Source organism: Notolepis coatsorum, assembly GCF_963971535.1.
Source record: "Notolepis coatsorum genome assembly, chromosome: 3".
NCBI classification, from domain to species: domain Eukaryota; kingdom Metazoa; phylum Chordata; class Actinopteri; order Aulopiformes; family Paralepididae; genus Notolepis; species Notolepis coatsorum.
Window position 1 is genome coordinate 107973064 of NC_140167.1, and position 21459 is coordinate 107994522.

General features: G+C 43.8%; 1 protein-coding gene across 1 annotated transcript in view; it reads left to right on the top strand.

Annotated features, from left to right (window-relative positions):
- Window positions 1-1610: 1610 nt before the first annotated feature.
- cyp27a3 (cytochrome P450 family 27 subfamily A member 3) overlaps window positions 1611-21459 on the top strand; it is an 82492-nt gene continuing 62643 nt past the window's right edge. The window contains exons 1-3 of the mRNA XM_084310686.1: window positions 1611-1944; window positions 10579-10769; window positions 17576-17775. Of these exons, the coding sequence (XP_084166812.1) occupies window positions 1675-1944; window positions 10579-10769; window positions 17576-17775 (661 nt within the window). The 5' untranslated portion in view covers window positions 1611-1674. The remainder of the gene's footprint in view (window positions 1945-10578; window positions 10770-17575; window positions 17776-21459) is intronic.

Genomic DNA, 21459 nt, shown 5'->3' on the forward strand with positions numbered 1-21459 from the left:
AGGGGTGAGGTGGGTTCTAGGAGTAAGGTCAAGCAGTAGTCTGACCAGTTTGTTTTGTAATCTTGTTTTTAGTGCCTTTGAGGTGCGGTACCATGAGGTGCAAGCATAGTCGTAATACCCTTGAATGAGTGCTCCTGGAGTCTTCAGGGTATTCTTGTTTACCAGAGAGGAGATCCGTTACAAGAATCTTGTTTGTTGGTTGACTTTTTTGATTACATTGGATGCCATCTTGTTACAGGAAAGATTTGCCTCTAGGATGGAACCCAGGTATGTAATTTCATCTTTCCTTGTGACAATATTGTCACCCACTGTAGCAGAGAAGCCGTTGGTCTTGCTGAGTTTGTTATTTGATCCGAAGATAATGGGCTTTTTACCCAGGTGTAATGATAGTTTGTTATCTGCGAGCGAGGTGCAGATTCTGCCAAGTTCCGAGCTGAGGGTTTGTTCAACCTGTAACTTAATTGTTCTTGTCAGAGACCAGCAGGGCTGAGTCATCCGCGAACATGGAACAAGTTGCAGTCACAAGCTGACGACATGTCATTTGCATTTTGACTTCCCCACGAAAAGGGACATGTGAAGATAGAAATGGAATATGTGAATATCCAAGATCAAACATACTTTTCAGGTTAATTTTGGGACATGGGTTTGAGACACTATTCTGAGCTCAGAAACAGCTGTTGCGGTATACATTCTGAACACATTGGATCTGTAATTGAACGTATTCACATTCTACCTTTGAAAAATCAACTAATATTACATTTGTAAAATAATTTAATATAATTATGTATGACATTTGTACTAAGATGTAGTAACATGCACTAACGTTTTGCCATATTGTTATTTCAGTCAAACTGAAGACGACTCAAATTCTAAGAATGAAGAATTGTATTTCGAACAATAAATATAAAGATATAACAATAACAAAGAAATACAAAGATAATTAGCTGTGAATAGAAAAAAAAAATATCTCACCACGACCTCTATATCCAGGGCAAGTATTTTCGCCTATACCACGGTGGGGGGGGGGGGGGGGGGGGGGCTGCTTGCAATGGATGCATGTATCAAAGTTCACACAGGAGTTCAGGGTGAGGGGGGGGCTGCTTGCAATAGATGCATGTATCAAAGTTCACAGGAGTTCAGGACGGGGGGGGGGGGCTGCTTGCAATAGATGCATGTATCAAAGTTCACAGGAGTTCAGGACGGGGGGGCTGCTTGCAATAGATGCATGTATCAAAGTTCACAGGAGTTCAGGGCGGGGGGGGGGGGGCTGCTTCCAATAGATGCATGTATCAAAGTTCACAGGAGTTCAGGGCGGGGGGGGCTGCTTGCAATAGATGCATGTATGTATCAAAGTTCACACAGGAGTTCAGGGCGGGGGGGGCTGCTTGCAATAGATGCATAGATGCATACTATCAAAGTTCACGCAGGAGTTCAGGGCGGGGGGGGGGTGCTGCTTGCAATAGATGCATGTATCATGTATGTATCAAAGTTCACAGGAGTTCAGGGGGGGGGGCTGCTGCTTGCAATAGATGCATGTATCAAAGTTCACACAGGAGTTCAGTTGGGGAGGAGCAGTCTGCGTTTCCTTTCTCCCCCTCTGTCGCTGAAAACAAGGAGCTATAGAGGAGAACTCTGTCGGTCAGGGGCGGAATACGCACATTTTACCATCAGTGAATGACAATTTTGTGCCGCAAGATCATGTTCAGCAAGTCACTAATCAACAGTGGATTCCGCGTCTGCAGTCAGGAATATATGAATGGGATTAAACGGGTGACAACAACAACTCTGAACTATGGTGACGTGCGTCGCGAGAAATCCACCACAACTGTCATGGGTGGTAATAATAAACAGAAAACCATGGATGATTTGGATGGACCTAGTTTCTTGATGTCTTTATATTGGCTTTTCGGTAAAGGCTACTTCCAGACGACACATCAAATGCAGGTCAGTGTTTCATCTGTGCACTATACTACAGTATAAATAATAACGCCTGCATTAGCGCGTACCTAGTAACTGTAGGCCTATAAATAGCACCACTCGGCGCATTTAACGGAACTACTACAGTACATTTGTCAGTGTGTGTGTGTGGCCCCAGCGAGAATCGAACCCCTAACCCCTGGCAGTGTTGCTGCGCCATGCTCAAAGTGATTGTAATCTAAATGGCGCGATCATCATGATGACAGCCGTTGCAAATGAGCCTTTGTCACTGCGCCACATTTGTGAATACTATGAATATGCATTGTAGTAGGCCTAATATAAAAATAAAAATAATCCACAGTAGTTGGCAGACAGTGCACTTTGCGCTCGGCATTTATCATCCGCACAACAACATGCACCACGTGACCACGCTCGTATGTTAATTAAATACCACGGTTTTATCCATTCCGCCATGCTGGAAAGGGTATTCAGTTGACGAATTTGGGGTGTTTAATTTAGGAGTGAGTTACACCAACTGTAGCGGTTGAAACATCGCACTATTCAAGCAAGTCCACCCTCAACTCAGTTGGGAGCAGTATATGTCTAACCGATGCCCTGCAGCCGGGTTTTGTAGTTGTGTGTTTCTTCAACGTGATGTCCAGGTCTAGTGACTCTGCTTGGCAGTGTGCGTGCTGGTGGCACAGTGGCGTCATTTCAGTAAAAGGCAAGGTATGGCGAGGAGTGGGGGGAGGGTGATTTCCCCCCCTTGGTGGATTTTTTTTGTCAAATCAGTTGTGCAATAGTCACTTTTGGTGAGTTGTTTCTATACAATTCAGTTATATGACATTTAGGTATGACACATGACTACACAAGCATTTTTAGTATAGAAATGTGTCAACAGACTAAAGCAGGGAACCACAATATTTTGCATACGAATTATGCAGAATGTAATATCATGTGGTTAACACTGTCGCCTCACAGCAAGAAGGTCCAGGGTTCGATTCCCGCTTGGGGACCAGGTTTCCATGATGCCAGTTACCCAGGTGGGGTATCTCCCAGGCCTTTCTGTGTGGAGTTTGCATGTTCTCCCCGTGCTCGCAAGGGTTTCCCCCCCGATTAGATAAACCCAATGGAAAAACATGCACAACAACAACAAGATCGCTAACACTGTGGCGTCCTTGACGAAGACGGACAGGAGCACTTGGATTGGTCCCCTGGCGCGGCTCACGTTGACGCCTGTCTGCTCCCGGCTGCCCTTGGGGGGGAAGGACGACGGGATGGGTTAATCGCAGATACGAATTGCATGCATGCATCGCATGTGTGCCAATTGATGACCTCGGAGCAGGTCCTAAATTATTATTATTAACTGTCTATTACTTTTCTTGCAATTGAGCCAATTTTCCTTAGGTACGGTTTTGAGGTGTGTGTTCAACAGAATGTAGTATCAAAAACACATTCACAAAAAGTATGGGTTACTGAATGCTGAACTGCACTATTATAATCACTAAGCCAGACCTTACCTGTGTCCCTGTATCACTTGTCTCTGCTGCCCTTTGATTAAAAAACGTCCCTATGTCCATTTTCCTTTTTTTTGGGCATTTCAGTTAGTCACAGTAAAAGTCACATAGTAAAAGTGAGATAATTGACGATATCAAAACATGCTAGGGCTGTACCGAATAGTTCGAAGCTTTGTTCATAATGTTGACATTCGAAATCTAAATCAACATAAAAAGTTGTAATACATTTTTTTTTTTTTTTTTTACATTTTTATTTGCCAAGGTATGGCGAGTGCCATACCTTGCCATACCAAAATGACGCCCCTGTGGTGGCAACAAGCCTTGCCAGTAATGTGGGAATAACAAATAAATCCTGCCTATTGAAATAACCACAGGTGAATATCCCCACTTTGATTCCCCTGGTCGACTATACAAACAAACCTATTAGACAGGGTCAATTTTCAGAAAATCATAACCCTGAAGGCATTTCGTGTTTATTTTTGGTACACAACATTTCTAGGGGTATTAAGGGGTGCTGAATCCAAATCTGTTGTATACCAAGCTCAAAATTTTCAAATAAGGCCTCAAATTGAGAAATCCAACATGGCCGCCAGCGCCAGGCTGAAATCTATTTAAGTGCATATCTTTTTGACTAAACAAGGTAGAAACATGAATGCAAATGTGTTTTTATATGTTTGCATACATGATGAATTTAAAATCATATCCTAATTTTAGATCAGTTGTAAAAATGTTGCGTGAAACTCATATTTATAGCAGAAACTGTGGTCGTGCATAACTCATCAACCAAATAAGAAAGAAAAGCAGGATGATCCCAGGTCATGGATTTATTCATCAAACTATTTTCTCTTGAATTTTTTATCAACATGCCATTTATGCAAATTAGATAGTCATTAATATGCGTAGTAGCTTAGGTACAGTAATTTATTGTCAGTCATCAATCGTATTCAGGCAGGTGTCACAGGTGTCTTGCAGTTGCATGATTCATCCAATGCCACTTTTCCTGAATAGAATAGAATAGATTCTAATATAATAAAATTAAAATATTATTTTACCATATCAATATAAGTGAATGTTCAAGTTTCTTTATTAGTGTTGTCATACAGCATACAGAATACATTGCATGAAATGTTTCTTTCTGTGTTGCTCCTGAGAGTGTGCTAGATAATAACAAGATAGTATTAAATAAGTATAATAAGTATAAAATAGAAAGTCAAGAAGTCAAGTACGTAAACAAGTGTAAACAACAAAATTGTTCAGTGTATCTATATATACAGTATGCAGTGTTGGGAAAGTTCACTTTCTACATGAACTAGTTCAGTTCACAGTTCACAATTTTTAAAATGAACTAGTTCAGTTCATAGTTCATAATTCAAAATGTTGAACTAAAGTTCATGGCTTCAAAAATGAACTAATTTTGTTATTTTTAGTTCTTTTTTGATATATATTTCTTTTATATAGATTTTTCACGTACAGTTACTTACATTACAAAAACACACATTGGGACAATGGAGGGGGGGGGTCCTCCAGTTCATCTCTATGCCATCATCCACACCATAAGCAAGCAAAAACAAAACAAAAAGAAAAACAAGCAAAAAGGAAAAGCAAACCAAGACAGGCACTGTACAGTATTGCACTTGCCTCGAGCCCATTCACATGTAGACATATATTTATTTTTTCCTATCCTAGGTCTGTCCATACAATGGGGCACTGGGCCTTTAGAAGGATCCGAGAAATTTCAGCAGGAAAATAGTCTAATAGTGGGGCCCACACCTCCTGAAAGGAAGCGTTGTTGCCTCTATGCATTGCACAGTGTCTTTCATGGGGTAGCACACCGAAGATCTGCACATTTGTAAAAATGGAGGCTTATCCTTAATCCAGTTTATCAGAATGCATTTCCGGGCCGAAAGTAGAAGTTTATCAAATAGTTTGAATTGTAAAGGGTGTCACCCCTCCTACCCAACCCACCCCCCCCCCCCCCCCCCCCCCCGAACCACCTCCAATGTACAGTCCCCCCCCCACCTACCCAACCTCCTCCAATGTACAGTTTCTATGTCAAATGTATATAGGCCTACTCTCTTTTCTGGACTCTTTTTGTATCACAAACAGTACTGTATTTGCAAATCTGGTATGTCATAAATGTATAGATGTAGCAGTACTGTCTATCTGTATGTCATGTATGTCCTGATTAATTGAAAATTGGGGACCCTGATACAGTACAGCTCAATACATACAATTGTTAAGGGGATGCAGACCAGAGAAAGACTTTCGTCTTGTTTACATCAGGGTCCCCCATTTTCAATTCATGACTGAGCTGTACTATACTGTACCCATTCTGCAATATGTTAATAAAGTGTTCAATCAATCAATCACTTGGCCCCAGAACCTGGATAAACACTTAGATTCCCAAAAGTAGTGATAGACTGTAGCCTGTAGGTACCCAGGTCTGTTTGACATTTCGAACATAAAGGAGATATTGAACGGCCCATTTTGTTAGTTCTTTTTTCAATACGTTGCTGCAAACTATTATTTGTAAAAAATATTGAACCACACAGACAGCAATCAGAATACTGGCATTTCCATAACGCTTTGCCACCGCGCATTCAGTCCACACTGCAGCTTTCATCTCTACGGTATATTTTCAAAAACATGAGGAACAACTTTGCTTGAATTGTCTTTATTATGAAAACTAAAACAGGACGTTTGCATATTCTCAATGTTGCTGTCGACGTCGTCGCGTCGATGTGGGGACTTGCTTCTTCAAACCGGGTGGACAAAGTTTACAGACAAACGTTAGATTGTTTCCGTCTGAGTCAGTACTGACTTTAACGTTAAACTATTTTAAATCCCCAAGCGCCGACATCTAGAGGTAGAGTTCTCTGAGCGAGTGCTGCTCTCGACCTGCTGCTGCGCAGCTCTCGGCTTCTGCTCGCAGATTCAGCTGTTGTTGTGATGAGTCTGATGACGTAGCAGGGGTTGACAGGCGCGTTGCCAGATCGGTTGGTTTTCCACATAATTTTAAAGCCTGTTTACGGTGTGTTTTAACTGGGTTTTCGGCTGAAATACATATGAAATCTGGCACATCTTTGAATGCCGTTATAACAGAGTTCTGAGAACGAACGTACTTTTAAACTCCGTTACACAGCGCTGAGAATGAACGCGTTCTCAATTACGTTCATTTAGCGGATAATCAGTACGTTCAGTTCACGTTCGCCCAAAATACGAACGCGTTCATGAACGATCGTTCATTGAACGCGTTCAGGTACATCACTGACAGTATGTACAGCTGGTACACAAATGGTGAGGTATAGCTTAGCTTGTGGTGCCGCCTTGTAGTGGTGAGGTGCAATAAGGAATGAGAATGATGTGCAATTTCCTTACCAATAATATAAATATAAAGTGTAAAGTGTGTCTAAAGTGGTAAAGTGGGTGCTACAGTGTGTTGTTTATTTAAGTGAGTGTATGTGCGCTGTGGGTGTGTTGATGGTTTGCTTATTGTTCATTGTTCATTCATTGAGCATCCTGATGGCCTGGGGATAGAAGCTCCTTCTGAGTCTCTCTGTGCTCTCCATGAGACTCCGGTATCGCTTGCCTGACAGCAGCAGTTCAAAGAGGCAGTTGTTTGAGTGGCTGGAGTCTTTGATTATTCTCTTAGCCTTGCCCATGCACCGCTTGTTGTAAATGTCTTGGAGAGTGGGAAGCCCACCTTCAATTGTGCGTTCGGCTGAACGGGCCACTCTCTGTAGTCTGCTGCGGTCTTGTGCAGTGCTATTCCCAAACCAGGAGGTGATATTGCCAGTCAGGATGCTCTCTATTGTGCATGAGTAGAAGTTCTTGAGGATCTTCTGACTCACGCTGAACTTCCTTAAGCGCCTAAGGAAGTAGAGGCGTTGTCGTGCCTTCTTGATAACACTGTCAATGTGTGTGGTCCATGTCAAGTCCTCGGATATGCTGAGGGGGCTGTAGTCCCTGACCCCCGACCTCCTAAAGTCCACAATCATCTCCTTTGTTTTGCTGACGTTCAGGGAGAGGCTGTTCTCTTGACACCATCCCGCTAGAACCTTAACCTCTTCCAGGTAGGCCCTCTCGTCGTTTGCAGAGATCAGGCCCACCACTACTGTGTCGTCAGGAAATTTGATGATTGTGTTGTTGTTCCGCTGTGCCACACAGTCATGTGTGTACAGGGAGTGGAGGAGGGGACTCAGGACACAGCCCTGGGGGGCCCCTATGTTGAGAGTGATGGATGAGGACGTGCAGTTGCCTGCTCTCACCACCTGGGGTCTGCCCGTCAGGAAGTCCAAGACCCACTGGCAGAGGTCATAGTTCAAGCCCAGGTCCCTGAGCTTGGCTATGAGTTTGGAGGGGATTATGGTATTGAATGCTGAGCTGTAGTCGATCAATAGCATTCTCACATAGTTCCCCTGCCTCTTGTCCAGGTGTGATGCTGCTGTGTGCAGCACATGGGCTATGGCGTCCTCTGTGGACCTGTTGGGGCGGTATGCAAATTGCAGGGGGTCCAGGTTGATGGGGAGGGAGGAACAGATGTAGCCCTTCACTAGCTTCTCAAAGCACTTCATGGCTATGGAGGTGAGAGCTACAGGGCGGTAGTCGTTGAGGCAAGCGGGCTTGGATTTTTTGGGTACAGGGATAATGGTGGACTTCTTCAGACAGGTGGGGATGACAGCCTGTTCTAAGGACAGGTTAAATATGTCAGTGAATACCGGAGACAGTTGGTCGGCACAGACTTTTAGGACGCGGCTGAGGATACCGTCCGGTCCTGCTGCCTTCCTGATATTCACTTTCTTAAACGTCCTCCTCACCTCATGCTCTGTTACCCTGAACACTGAGTCTCCATCAGCAGTGCCCCCCCCTCCATTGCAGTGGTTTGTAGGCTGGTGCTGTTATTCCCAGCCTCAAACCTCGCATAGAAGGTATTGAGATCATTTGCCAGTTGGATGTCACTGTTCAGTTTGAGGGAGGTGCCTTTGTAATCTGTCATCGTTCTGAGGCCCTGCCACATAGCTCTAGAGTCAGCCTGTTCATATTGAAGTTCAATTTGATCCCTGTAGCGCCTTTTTGCTTCTATTACTGTCCTCCTAACATTGTATCTCGCCACCTTGTGGTCATTCATGTTGCCTGTCACAAGCCTGGCATTGTATGCTGAGGTGCGCGCTTTCAGAGCCTCACGGACGGATTTGTCTACCCAGGGCTTTTGGTTTGGGTAAACTCTAATTGTGGTAGAGGGGATTGTTTCTTCTACCAAAGTACAAACAAAGTCCAGCACTGTTTCCGTGTAGTCATTAATATTATCTGTGTTATCGCGGAATTATTGAGTCTGTACATTCTAGTGCCGCTTGGAGCGTCTCCTCCGACGCCACCGTCCAGCGCTTCACCTCTCGCGATACTACAGGAATGCGCTTGAGACTTTGTTTATACTGCGGTACAAGAAAGATGGTGTCGTGATCTGACTTGCCGAAAGGACTGGCAGCATGTGATTTGTACCCGCTCTTAAATTGCGAGTAGCAATGGTCTAAAATATTCCCGCCTCTGGTAGAACAAGTCACATGCTGGTAGACGTTTGGCAGCACTTTTCTCAGATTGTGCCTGTTTTGATGGATTGGTCATGGTATCTGTCAAAGACGACATCTACCCTCTGGTATTTTGCTCCCATCTTCAACACGGTGTCAGTGAACTTGTTGGCATAGTCACCAAATGTTGTAGTGTCGGGTGGCTTTCCGAGTGCCATTACCAGAGCTTGGCCATCAATGACCAGGCAGCTAGGTCCCTGAAGGGTAAGATCTGCAGGGGTTTTAACTTGTTTCGTCAGTATTATTTGCTAACACAGACTTGTTGGTGGAATGTCTCCCGATAGTTGTGGCCAGAGATGGCGGGATGGGCATGAACTCATGCTGGAGGATATTGTCAAGGTCTACCTTACGACCTGCTCTGTAAGCTGTGATGAGCATTTGTAGAATCTGCCTGTCCACTTTGATGGTGTTTTGCTTGTTCTTGGAAAGTTGCACAACTTCATACAAAGAGGCAAATGTCTTGGCTTTGTTCTTTCGAATGGGTGATTTCAGGTTCAGGTGCTGGTCACTATCTGGAGGTTCACACAAACGTTTGTCCACAAACATGTTCAGTTGTGCCTGTCCAAGGTGTTCTGCGCCAAGTATGGATTCTTGAATCTCCGGTGTGACTACGTCCTTGTTGATGTATGTAAGAAAACTTACAAAAGCACATTTAATTCAGGTTTGTACCTTGGGTAGTCATCCTTAACTCATTAAGCCCCACCATTTATTTTTAGAAAATTCGCCTAAAACAGCATGCTTACATTAAAAATGCTTATATATCCAGATTTATAAGAGCTACTTTCATAAACTTGGTACCTGAAGAAAGCTAAGACTTGGGGGATTCTAATGTTGGTGTCCAACACTGTACAGGTATTACCAAATTGCTGTAGTATTCCTGCAAACACTGAAGAAATGTCATTTTTTTTATCCTCACCTATACAAAGATTACAGTTAGACAGTCAAAAACACCCTGTTACTCATGGTTGCACCCCAGCTATATTCCTACTTTCTTCCTCCATAGGTGCAGATGTTCTGTGCAAAGTTTCATGTCAGTAGAATAAAAACTGTGGGTTTAGCACCTGTTTTTGTGGAGAGAGGGCCTGGTGCTGGCGGCCATGTTGGATTTCTCAATTTTGAGGCCTTATTTGACATTTTTGAGCTTGGTATACAGCATATTTGGATTCAGCACCCCTTAATACCCCTAGAAATGTTGTGTACCGAAAATAAACACGAAATGCCTTCAGCACTTTATACAAGCACATTTTCTGAAATTCTGCCTAGTCTATATCTAAGATGGAGTGAGTTGTACAAAAAAAAAAAAAAGAAAAAAAAAAATATATATATATATATATATATATATATAATTATAAATAAATAAGCAGGCCTAAGTATTTTTTCATGTAGACCTAAGATAAGATAAGATATTCCTTTATTGGGACATTCAGGCAGCATGGGGGATGTGGGGGGGGGGGGGGGGGGGGGGGTCAATCAAATGTCCAATTTAGCATTCATGCAGCAGCACACTCATCTACCAAACATTAAATAATTAATATACAACTATACGTATTCCCTTATAGATTGAGCACAGCAAGATCTATGGGCCTCTGTGGAAGTCAAAGTATGGGCCCTTGGTGATCGTGAACGTGGCCAGCGCGGAGCTGATCGAGCAGGTGTTGAGGCAGGAGGGCCGTCACCCCACCAGGACCGACATGCCCCACTGGAGGGGCTACCGAGAGCTCAGGAACCACGCGTACGGACCCCTCACAGAGTGAGCACGCATCAGGCCTCGCCGACACCTGTCCACCGCCTCACAGGGATATTATACTGTATAATATGATTTAAAGCTGCAGTAGATAACTTCAGAGAAATAAGCAAGAGTGAGTCTACACATGTACCTGCCTATAGCAGAAGCTCTGCATCACTTTTCAAGCCCACGCACAACGTGCAACTAAAGTTTTCCACAGACCCACCACCAAGCTGAATTCTTAAAAAAAAATATCAGCAGGTGGTTTTAAACTTTTTGATGAGGAACAAGGTCTTAGTATTGCGATGCGACCCTAGTCCTAGCAACACCATTTTATAGGCCAAAGACATCCGATTGGCCAAAAACAATAGCTCCCTGCATCAATCACCAATCAGATGTTTTGGCCTGGGCTTGAAAAGTGATGCAGAGCTATTTCTGATGGGCAGGTAAAGTCACTCTTCTTAATTTCTCTGACGTTGCTTAACAAATAAGATCCAGACTTTTCCAGGGTTCACTTTCCTAAAAAAGTATGTTGGCACTAAGAGCGTCTTCGCCCATCGACCCAAAATAACACGTTTGTCTCGGTGCTACAGTAAGAGGGTTTGGGGGAAACTGGGATAGTTTAATTTTGTTCTCTCTCTCAATTGAACAGATACACAGGTTGTGACGATATGAGCTTGTAGGGTATGAAGGTCACGGATCAGGACATATTTCAAGTCAAGATGAGATTCTATTCTCAGGACAGACTCTATTTAATCGTTTGTGTCATAGTAGCAAAAGGGAAATCTCTACACCAGACCAAAATCTACCACGAGGGCAAAAGGAGAAATAAAATCCACAAGTTAAAGTAACAAAAGCAAAGCGGAGCCGGAGTCCTGCTTTGCAAACACCACATACCATCCATGCAGTATCTAATTGTTGAGCTTCCAGTGCAGGACCTTTATCAGAGCATAGAAAATTATATTATTAATTATTATAAAATTATAAAATTATTATTTAACCACAAAGTCCCTCTGAGACCGAAATCCCTTTTTCGAGGGAGACCTGGCCAAGACAGTTAGCCAGTTACAGTTTAAAATTTAAATAAATGGGGCGCCCTGGTGGCGCACCACGTATATATGCTTGTAGCGTAATCTCAACGGCCTGGGTTCGAGTCCAGCCCAGGACGCGTGAACACTTAAGGCAGGGGTCAGGAACCTTTTTGACTGGGAGAGCCATAAAAGCCAAATATTTCTAAATATATTTCATTGAGAGCCATATAGTATTTTTAACATATAATAAATTAAATATGTCTTACTTTTAATGCGACTTCTGGTGCTGCATGATTTTGCTGATGGCCTTGTAATCTGGTTCATACGTGGTGAGATTGAGCTTCATGCAGGCATTGAGGCTTCCATCAGTTAAACGTGAGCGTAGGTTGGTCTTAATGTTCCTCATATGCGAGAATGACTGCCCACATGCATATGTAGAGCCAAACATGGTCAATACGGCAATACTCACGCTGCATTGTGTGGTATGTCACAGGAAGCTTGTTCCAAGTTTTAAGAATCAGCTGGTCTTCAGGTTGAAGATTTTTTATTTCTGTCCACTTGTGTTCCCTCGCCAGCTCTGCTCGCTATATCTTCAGCTACAGATACTATTAACTGTATCTTCAAAACTAATTTCTGTTTACTTTTAAATTACACAGTATTATTAAGAAATATCACAAGTATAAAAAAAAAAAAAAAAAATTTTACTCAAAAATGTCTGGGAGCCATATGCTGTCACCAGAAGAGCCATATATGGCTCGCGAGCCATAGGTTCCCGACCCCTGACTTAAGGCAATGCGCTTGTGCTTCCGCATTGCTCTGATTGGCCAGCGCTCTCCCTTCGTGAATCGCAGCAGCTCTACGCACCGAGCGTAGACGCCTCACTCGTTGCAGGCTCTCCAGAAAAACACAACGCCGCCATCTTTAATGTGTCGCATAGGTTGCATAGGTAATATTAATAGGTTGCTGCGGCATTATGCATTCGTGATCCCCCCTACATAATAACCATGCAGGTTAATCAAGCAACGCTCGCACAATACCTAGCTTAATAATAAGTAGGCAATTGGCACAAGTGTAAATTATACATTCGTCACTCAGTTTTAACATCGACGGTTAGCTCAACTAGTTCGTCAGCTTGCTGTGGAGCCTATGGTCAGTTGGTGACAAGTTTGAATCACTTCTATTTTTTTTTTTTTTTTTTTTTTAACTTTAATTAATTTATCATCTCTCTATATAAACGTAACTAGCTATTCATATCAATCTAAATAACGTTCATCTCCGCGAGCCTTCAGAGCTGCTCTTATTTGTAAGTAGAAGAAAAAGGAGTTTTTCATTGTTCAAGAGTGGATATGTTGCAGAAAAAGAATTGAAGTGATTCGAACTTGTCACCAACTGACCATAGGCTCCACAGCAAGCTGACGAACGAGTTGAGCTAACCGTCGATGTTAAAACTGAGTGACGAATGTAGTGGGGGGTGTAAACAGTGATTCAACCCCGCTCAATGTACAGTGATTCAAACCCATAACTTTACGCGAAATAACAGCATATAACGTTATGAATAAAACGCAAATGAAGTTTAAAAAAAAAAAAAAAGAAGAATACCTTCAAAAGAAGGGACCGCACACTCCTCAGTCAGGACTGGTTTTTGCTTATTTGATTGCACAACGCGTTTTGCTTCTGCTTCCTCAGGTGCTATGAGGAAGCAGAAGCGAAAAATAAAAATAAGCTAAAACCAGTCCTGAGGAGTGTGCGGTCCCTTCTTTTGAAGGTATTCTTCTTTTATCTTTATATATATATATATATATATATATATATATATATGGTAAGAATAAATATATATATATAAACAGTACGGTATATACAGCATTATTGTACATGCTATCATACAGTTATATGGGTTATATACAGGTGTATAAGTATGTATATAGGAGGATTATTTGCATATATATTCAGACAGATATGGATATGTACATATATGTTGTAAATATAAATATTAGTGCTGTCAATAGATAATTTTTTTTGGTACTAATTAATCTCACAATTTTCTGTAATTAATCTAGATTAATCTAGATTAAAAATAGCATTTTTCGATTTAAGACTGAAGCTTGTAAAATCATGGAATTAATGTAAAATCAACACAGAAAGTATATTTAGATTCAAATACTATTTTAATAGCTTTCTTTGAATACAGTTTCTCTCCTGTGAAATACAAATGTTCAACAAAACCATCAACATTGACTCAGCTAGACCTCTTTCTTATATCCGCGGCGCTAAGATTGAAGATTTAATTTGACAGCCCTAATAAATATATAATGGATATATGCGGTATATAATAGATATATGTGGTATATAAAGTATATGTATGCGGTATGCTGTATATACAGCACTGTCTCTTCACACAAGGAAGAGACTGAATCCAGCTCAATTAAAACAAATTCTCAGTTACATGGACCTTTAACATGGCTTTAAAATGTCCCAAAGGGACTAGATTAGTTAGATAAGTACACTCTGCAAATTATTCCAGGTCCAGGGAGCAACGTAGGAGAAGGCTTCCTTGGAACCTGGTAAGAAAACCACCTGATGGAATGAAGCTGAATAGTGCTGGAGGTCTATGTCAGGATGTTGCATAGATTTGAGGGGAGTTTGCCCCGCATGGCCTTTTACACAACAATATACAATTGCAATTTCTGCATAGATTTTGTGATGGCCAATTGACCAAAACCATAACGTGTAAAAAAAAAAATACATTGTGCTTGCAAAGCAGTGTTGCATGGTAACAATGGAGTCTTTGTTACTTTAACTTAATAACATGAGTCATAAAGGTCTAAAAATGTGATCAAACATAAAGGCCCTCCTTACTAATCACACATTCCTGTCAGGCCTGTTCTGACAGCACACCCAAATATTTGTACCATGCCCAGCGGTGTGACAGACATTGTGAGGCAAACCAAACGTATCCCGACAGAACAGACTCATCACTATCTGAACCACTGAGGTAATGCACATGTACCCAAGGAACAAGAGCAAACAAAGAATGTTCCCCAGAGCTATGGTAAAACATGGCTATGGTCAAACATGGCTCTGATATTCCCTGTACAAGCTAGCTTGTATCTTATTATACACATACACACTAAACAACGATGCATACAGGATTATTTATGACTATTTTTAAACTGAATCATTTTATTCTTATTATTTGCTAGATCCAAATGTGAAACACTGTGATTATTTGTTCATGAACTACAGGAGTATTACTGAATAGAGAGCCTATTAAGATGCTAGATCCTAATGTGAAACACTGTGATTTGCCATATCTTGCTATGCTCGCTCATGCCTGTATTTTTTATGTCCGTTCTATTTTATAATTTTTTGACTATTTTTAAACTGAATCATTTTAAACTATTTTTACTATTTGTGTTACTGAAAACTGTAAGCGGAGAGCCTATTGGGATGCTAGATCCTAATGTGAAACACTGTGATTCTACCCGTCTATCTTTTTATGCTCGCTTATGCCTGTATTTTTTACTGTTGTGAAGCACTTTGAACTGCAACCTCTGTATGAAAAGTGCTATACAAATAAAGTTATTATTATTATTATTATTATAGGAGAGGATAGAAAGCTTTTCCCATAGATTAAATTGGATTAGATTAGAATCTAATTTATTGTCTTTACTAACAAAAAGAGGTTTGGCATCCAACCAGAGTGCAAAATGTGACAATAGTAATATACATATATACATATATGTGCAGGTGATTACACTGGGTATAAAATATATTAATTATAGCTACTACTGGGTGTAGTGCTAATCAACTGTACTGTATACAGAGTTGTAATACCAATATGTACAGTGATATGGGTATAAAGACAGTATGGTTGTAGTCATACTGGCCAGCAGCGTAACTAGTAAGAGTAGTAAGGGATATCTACAAATATAGATCTAATATCTACAGATATGTAAAAGGTTATGTGCATGTTATTATGTCTCTGGCTTGGTCAGACGTTCTAACCAACACAATTTAGCAGTGTTCACGGGTGAGAAGCCGGTGGGATATGAGTCCTGGTCGTTGCATTAGTGGCCAGCATGTGGTAGTCTACACCCTCCCCAGACTGATAGTAGGGCAGCATGCGGTAGTCTACACCCTCCCCAGACTGATAGTAGGGCAGCATGCGGTAGTCTACACACCCTCCCCAGACCGACAGTAGGGCAGCATGCAGTAGTCTACACACCCTCCCCAGACTGATAGTAGGGCAGCATGCGGTAGTCTACACACCCTCCCCAGACTGATAGTAGGGCAGCATGCGGTAGTCTACACCCTCCCCAGACTGACAGTAGGGCAGCATGCAGTAGTCTACACACCCTCCCCAGACTGACAGTAGGGCAGCATGCGGTAGTCTACACACCCTCCCCAGACCGACAGTAGGGCAGCATGCGGTAGTCTACACACCCTCCCCAGACCGACAGTAGGGCAGCATGCAGTAGTCTACACACCCTCCCCAGACTGATAGTAGGGCAGCATGCGGTAGTCTACACACCCTCCCCAGACTGATAGTAGGGCAGCATGCGGTAGTCTACACACCCTCCCCAGACTGACAGTAGGGCAGCATGCGGTAGTCTACACACCCTCCCCAGACCGACAGTAGGGCAGCATGCAGTAGTCTACACACCCTCCCCAGACTGACAGTAGGGCAGCATGCGGTAGTCTACACACCCTCCCCAGACCGACAGTAGGGCAGCATGCAGTAGTCTACACACCCTCCCCAGACTGACAGTAGGGCAGCATGCGGTAGTCTACACACCCTCCCCAGACTGACAGTAGGGCAGCATGCAGTAGTCTACACACCCTCCCCAGACTGACAGTAGGGCAGCATGCGGTAGTCTACACACCCTCCCCAGACTGACAGTAGGGCAGCATGCAGTAGTCTACACACCCTCCCCAGACTGACAGTAGGGCAGCATGCAGTAGTCTACACACCCTCCCCAGACTGACAGTAGGGCAGCATGCAGTAGTCTACACACCCTCCCCAGACTGATAGTAGGGCAGCATGCAGTAGTCTACACACCCTCCCCAGACTGACAGTAGGGCAGCATGCAGTAGTCTACACACCCTCCCCAGACTGATAGTAGGGCAGCATGCAGTAGTCTACACACCCTCCCCAGACTGATAGTAGGGCAGCATGCGGTAGTCTACACACCCTCCCCAGACTGATAGTAGGGCAGCATGCAGTAGTCTACACACCCTCCCCAGACCGACAGTAGGGCAGCATGCAGTAGTCTACACACCCTCCCCAGACTGATAGTAGGGCAGCATGCGGTAGTCTACACACCCTCCCCAGACTGACAGTAGGGCAGCATGCAGTAGTCTACACACCCTCCCCAGACTGACAGTAGGGCAGCATGCAGTAGTCTACACACCCTCCCCAGACCGACAGTAGGGCAGCATGCGGTAGTCTACACACCCTCCCCAGACTGATAGTAGGGCAGCATGCAGTAGTCTACACACCCTCCCCAGACTGACAGTAGGGCAGCATGCAGTAGTCTACACACCCTCCCCAGACTGATAGTAGGGCAGCATGCGGTAGTCTACACACCCTCCCCAGACTGATAGTAGGGCAGCATGCAGTAGTCTACACACCCTCCCCAGACCGACAGTAGGGCAGCATGCAGTAGTCTACACACCCTCCCAAGACCGACAGTAGGGCAGCACAATGAACCAGTAAGGGAATTGACGTAACAACTAAATTGGGGAGAAAGTGGGAGGAGAGAGAAACAAAATGTCTGTCTTTGTGTGTGCCGTGGTCAGGATGGGGGCCAAGTGGCAGCGTATCCGCAGCATTCTGAACCCTCGGATGCTGAAGCCCAGGCACGTCTCTGCCTACACCAACGCCATCAATGAGGTGGTGACAGACTTCATCCACAAGGTGGCCTGGTTGAGGGATGTCAAAGGTCAAGGGGTCATGGTCAATGATCTGGCGGGAGAGCTCTACAAGTTTGCCTTCGAAGGTCAGCAAAAAAAAGATATTGAAGCTATAGTCATGTTTTAATCTCGTTTCAGTGATGATGGGTGAATACGCATATTGCTAATGTGTGCTAATAATGCTTGTAGGTGAAAAATGAGCTTGTGGTGAAACAGATTTCTTTTGAAAACTGCTTCCAAAATATGTGCCAACAACGTGTGTTTAAAACTAATTTAAAAGTAATTTCTTGGTAGAGGTGTTTAGCAGGCTGTGACGTCCAGCCCGTAGAGACAGAGGTGTTTAGCAGGCTGTGACGTCCAGCCCGTAGAGACAGAGGTGTTTAGCAGGCTGTGACGTCCAGCCCGTAGAGACAGGGGTGTTTATCAGACAGTGACGTACAGCGGTAGAGACAGAGGTGTTTAGCAGGCTGTGACGTCCAGCCCGTAGAGACAGGGGTGTTTAGCAGGCTGTGACGTCCAGCCCGTAGAGACAGGGGTGTTTAGCAGGCTGTGACGTCCAGGCCATAGAGACAGGGGTGTTTAGCAGGCTGTGACGTCCAGGCCATAGAGACAGGGGTGTTTAGCAGGCTGTGACGTCCAGGCCATAGAGACAGGGGTGTGTAGCAGGCTGTGACGTCCAGCCCGTAGAGACAGGGGTGTTTAGCAGGCTGTGACGTCCAGCGGTAGAGACAGAGGTGTTTATCAGACAGTGACGTACAGCGGTAGAGACAGAGGTGTTTAGCAGGCTGTGATGGCCAGGTGTAGAGACAGAGGTGTTTAGCAGGCTGTGATGTACAGGCGTAGAGACAGAGGTGTTTAGCAGGCTGTGATGGCCAGGCGTAGAGACAGAGGTGTTTAGCAGGCTGTGACGTACAGCGGTAGAGACAGAGGTGTTTAGCAGGCTGTGATGTCCAGGCGTATAGACAGAGGTGTTTAGCAGGCTGTGACGTACAGCGGTAGAGACAGAGGTGTTTAGCAGGCTGTGATGTCCAGGCGTATAGACAGAGGTGTTTAGCAGGCTGTGACGTACAGCGGTAGAGACAGAGGTGTTTAGCAGGCTGTGATGTCCAGGCGTATAGACAGAGGTGTTTAGCAGGCTGTGACGTACAGCGGTAGAGACAGAGGTGTTTAGCAGGCTGTGATGTCCAGGTGTAGAGACAGAGGTGTTTAGCAGGCTGTGATGTCCAGGTGTAGAGACAGAGGTGTTTAGCAGGCTGTGATGTCCAGGCGTATAGACAGAGGTGTTTAGCAGGCTGTGACGTACAGCGGTAGAGACAGAGGTGTTTAGCAGGCTGTGATGGCCAGGCGTATAGACAGAGGTGTTTAGCAGGCTGTGACGTACAGGCGTAGAGACAGAGGTGTTTAGCAGGCTGTGACGTCCAGGCCATAGAGACAGAGGTGTTTAGCAGGCTGTTTAACGTACAGCGGTAGAGACAGAGGTGTTTATCAGACAGTGACGTACAGGGTAGAGACAGAGGTGTTTAGCAGGCTGTGACGTACAGGGTAGAGACAGAGGTGTTTATCAGACAGTGACGTACAGGGTAGAGACAGAGGTGTTTAGCAGGCTGTGACGTACAGGGTAGAGACAGAGGTGTTTAGCAGGCTGTGACATACAGCGGTAGAGACAGAGGTGTTTAGCAGGGTGTGACATACAGCGGTAGAGACAGAGGTGTTTAGCAGGGTGTGGTGGCCAGGTGTAGAGACAGAGGTGTTTAGCAGGCTGTGGTGGCCAGGTGTAGAGACAGAGGTGTTTATCAGACAGTGATGTCCAGGTGTAGAGACAGAGGTGTTTAGCAGGCTGTGGTGGCCAGGTGTAGAGACAGAGGTGTTTATCAGACAGTGATGTCCAGGTGTAGAGACAGGTGTTTATCAGGCTGTGACGTACAGCGGTAGAGACAGAGGTGTTTATCAGACAGTGATGTCCAGGTGTAGAGACAGAGGTGTTTAGCAGGCTGTGACGTACAGCGGTAGAGACAGAGGTGTTTAGCAGGCTGTGACGTCCAGTTGTAGAGACAGAGGTGTTTAGCAGGCTGTGATGGCCAGGTGTAGAGACAGAGGTGTTTAGCAGGCTGTGATGTCCAGGTGTAGAGACAGAGGTGTTTAGCAGGCTGTGATGGCCAGGCGTATAGACAGAGGTGTTTAGCAGACTGTGACGTACAGCGGTAGAGACAGAGGTGTTTAGCAGGCTGTGATGGCCAGGCGTAGAGACAGAGGTGTTTAGCAGGCTGTGACGTACAGGCGTAGAGACAGAGGTGTTTAGCAGGCTGTGACGTACAGGCGTAGAGACAGAGGTGTTTAGCAGGCTGTGACGTACAGCGGTAGAGACAGAGGTGTTTAGCAGGCTGTGACGTACAGGGTAGAGACAGAGGTGTTTAACCTTGTTCTACTAGGACTACAGTGCTATTCTGCATCTACAATGTGTTCCATGGGAATTAATTTGATCCCTCCCTTTAAAGGTCCCATATTGTGAAAACCTCACTTTTTCAGTGCTTGTGTACCTACTGTAGAGTTTAAAATAAAATATGTTTCTGACAACAATTTTAACGGATAGTTTGCTATGCCATTGCTGGATATTAAGGTCTGAATTGAATTAGATGGTACAGGCTTGTGCAGCATTGCTAGATGTACGATAATTATTGTATTTGTACAATCAAGGAGGCAGCACGCTCGTTACAGACACAGAAAAAGTGCATTGAGAGCAGGACTGAAACAGATGGGTGTAGAGGTTGCTAGAATGCATACTCTGAGTGTTTTTTCTTTTCAGCAAAAAACTTCAAAGACATGTTTAGGGGACCTCAAAGACCTATTTAACTTGTTGAAAAGGACTACAATATGGGACCATTAAAAAAAAAGAAAAAAAAATATATATAGGGCGCTCCAGTAGCACACCATGTACCGCGCTGCGTCGCGGATCGGCCAACCCGAGTTCGATTCCCGGACCCGCCGTTATTTGCTGAATGTCTTCCCCTGCTCTCTCTCCCGTTTCACCCTCACTGTATCTGTCGGTCATGTCTGACCAGGAAAAGCGATAAACGCTAAAAAAAAAAAATATATATATATATATATATATATATATATATATACTGTATATATATATATATATATATATATATATATATATATATATATATATATATATATATATATACTGTATATTTTTTATGTAATTTTGGTACATGCTATGGAGGAATTGGCATGGATACCTGTCTTATCAATATATGTCAGTTATGCAATTTGAAAGAAAAGCTTTGTAACAAATGACAGTGTCATAACATGTGGAAGGCCTGTTACAGAATGACAATTAATTACCGTACTTTTCGCACTATAAGCCGCACCTGACTATAAGCCGCAGCAGCTAAATTGAATGATGTGTACATATATAATAAGCCGCACTGGACTATAAGCCGCATGTGTTTTAATGTTTAATTACCATATGTAAGGAGTGGAGCCTGCGGCTTAATTTGACTCAACACGGGAAACCTCACGCGGCCCGGACACGGAAAGGATCGACAGATTGATCGCTCTTTCTCGATTCTGTGAGTGGTGGTGCATGGCCGTTCTTATATTGAGCTTTAAGTTCCCACCTCTACAGAGAATGACTCCCATTGGGACACAATACTGTCGGACAAATAACATTAACTCATTTACAAGTTGTATTAAGTTTAGCAAATAAGGGAACAGATAAATAACATTTCAATGCAGTAAAAAAAAGCAATATTTCGATTTTCGGG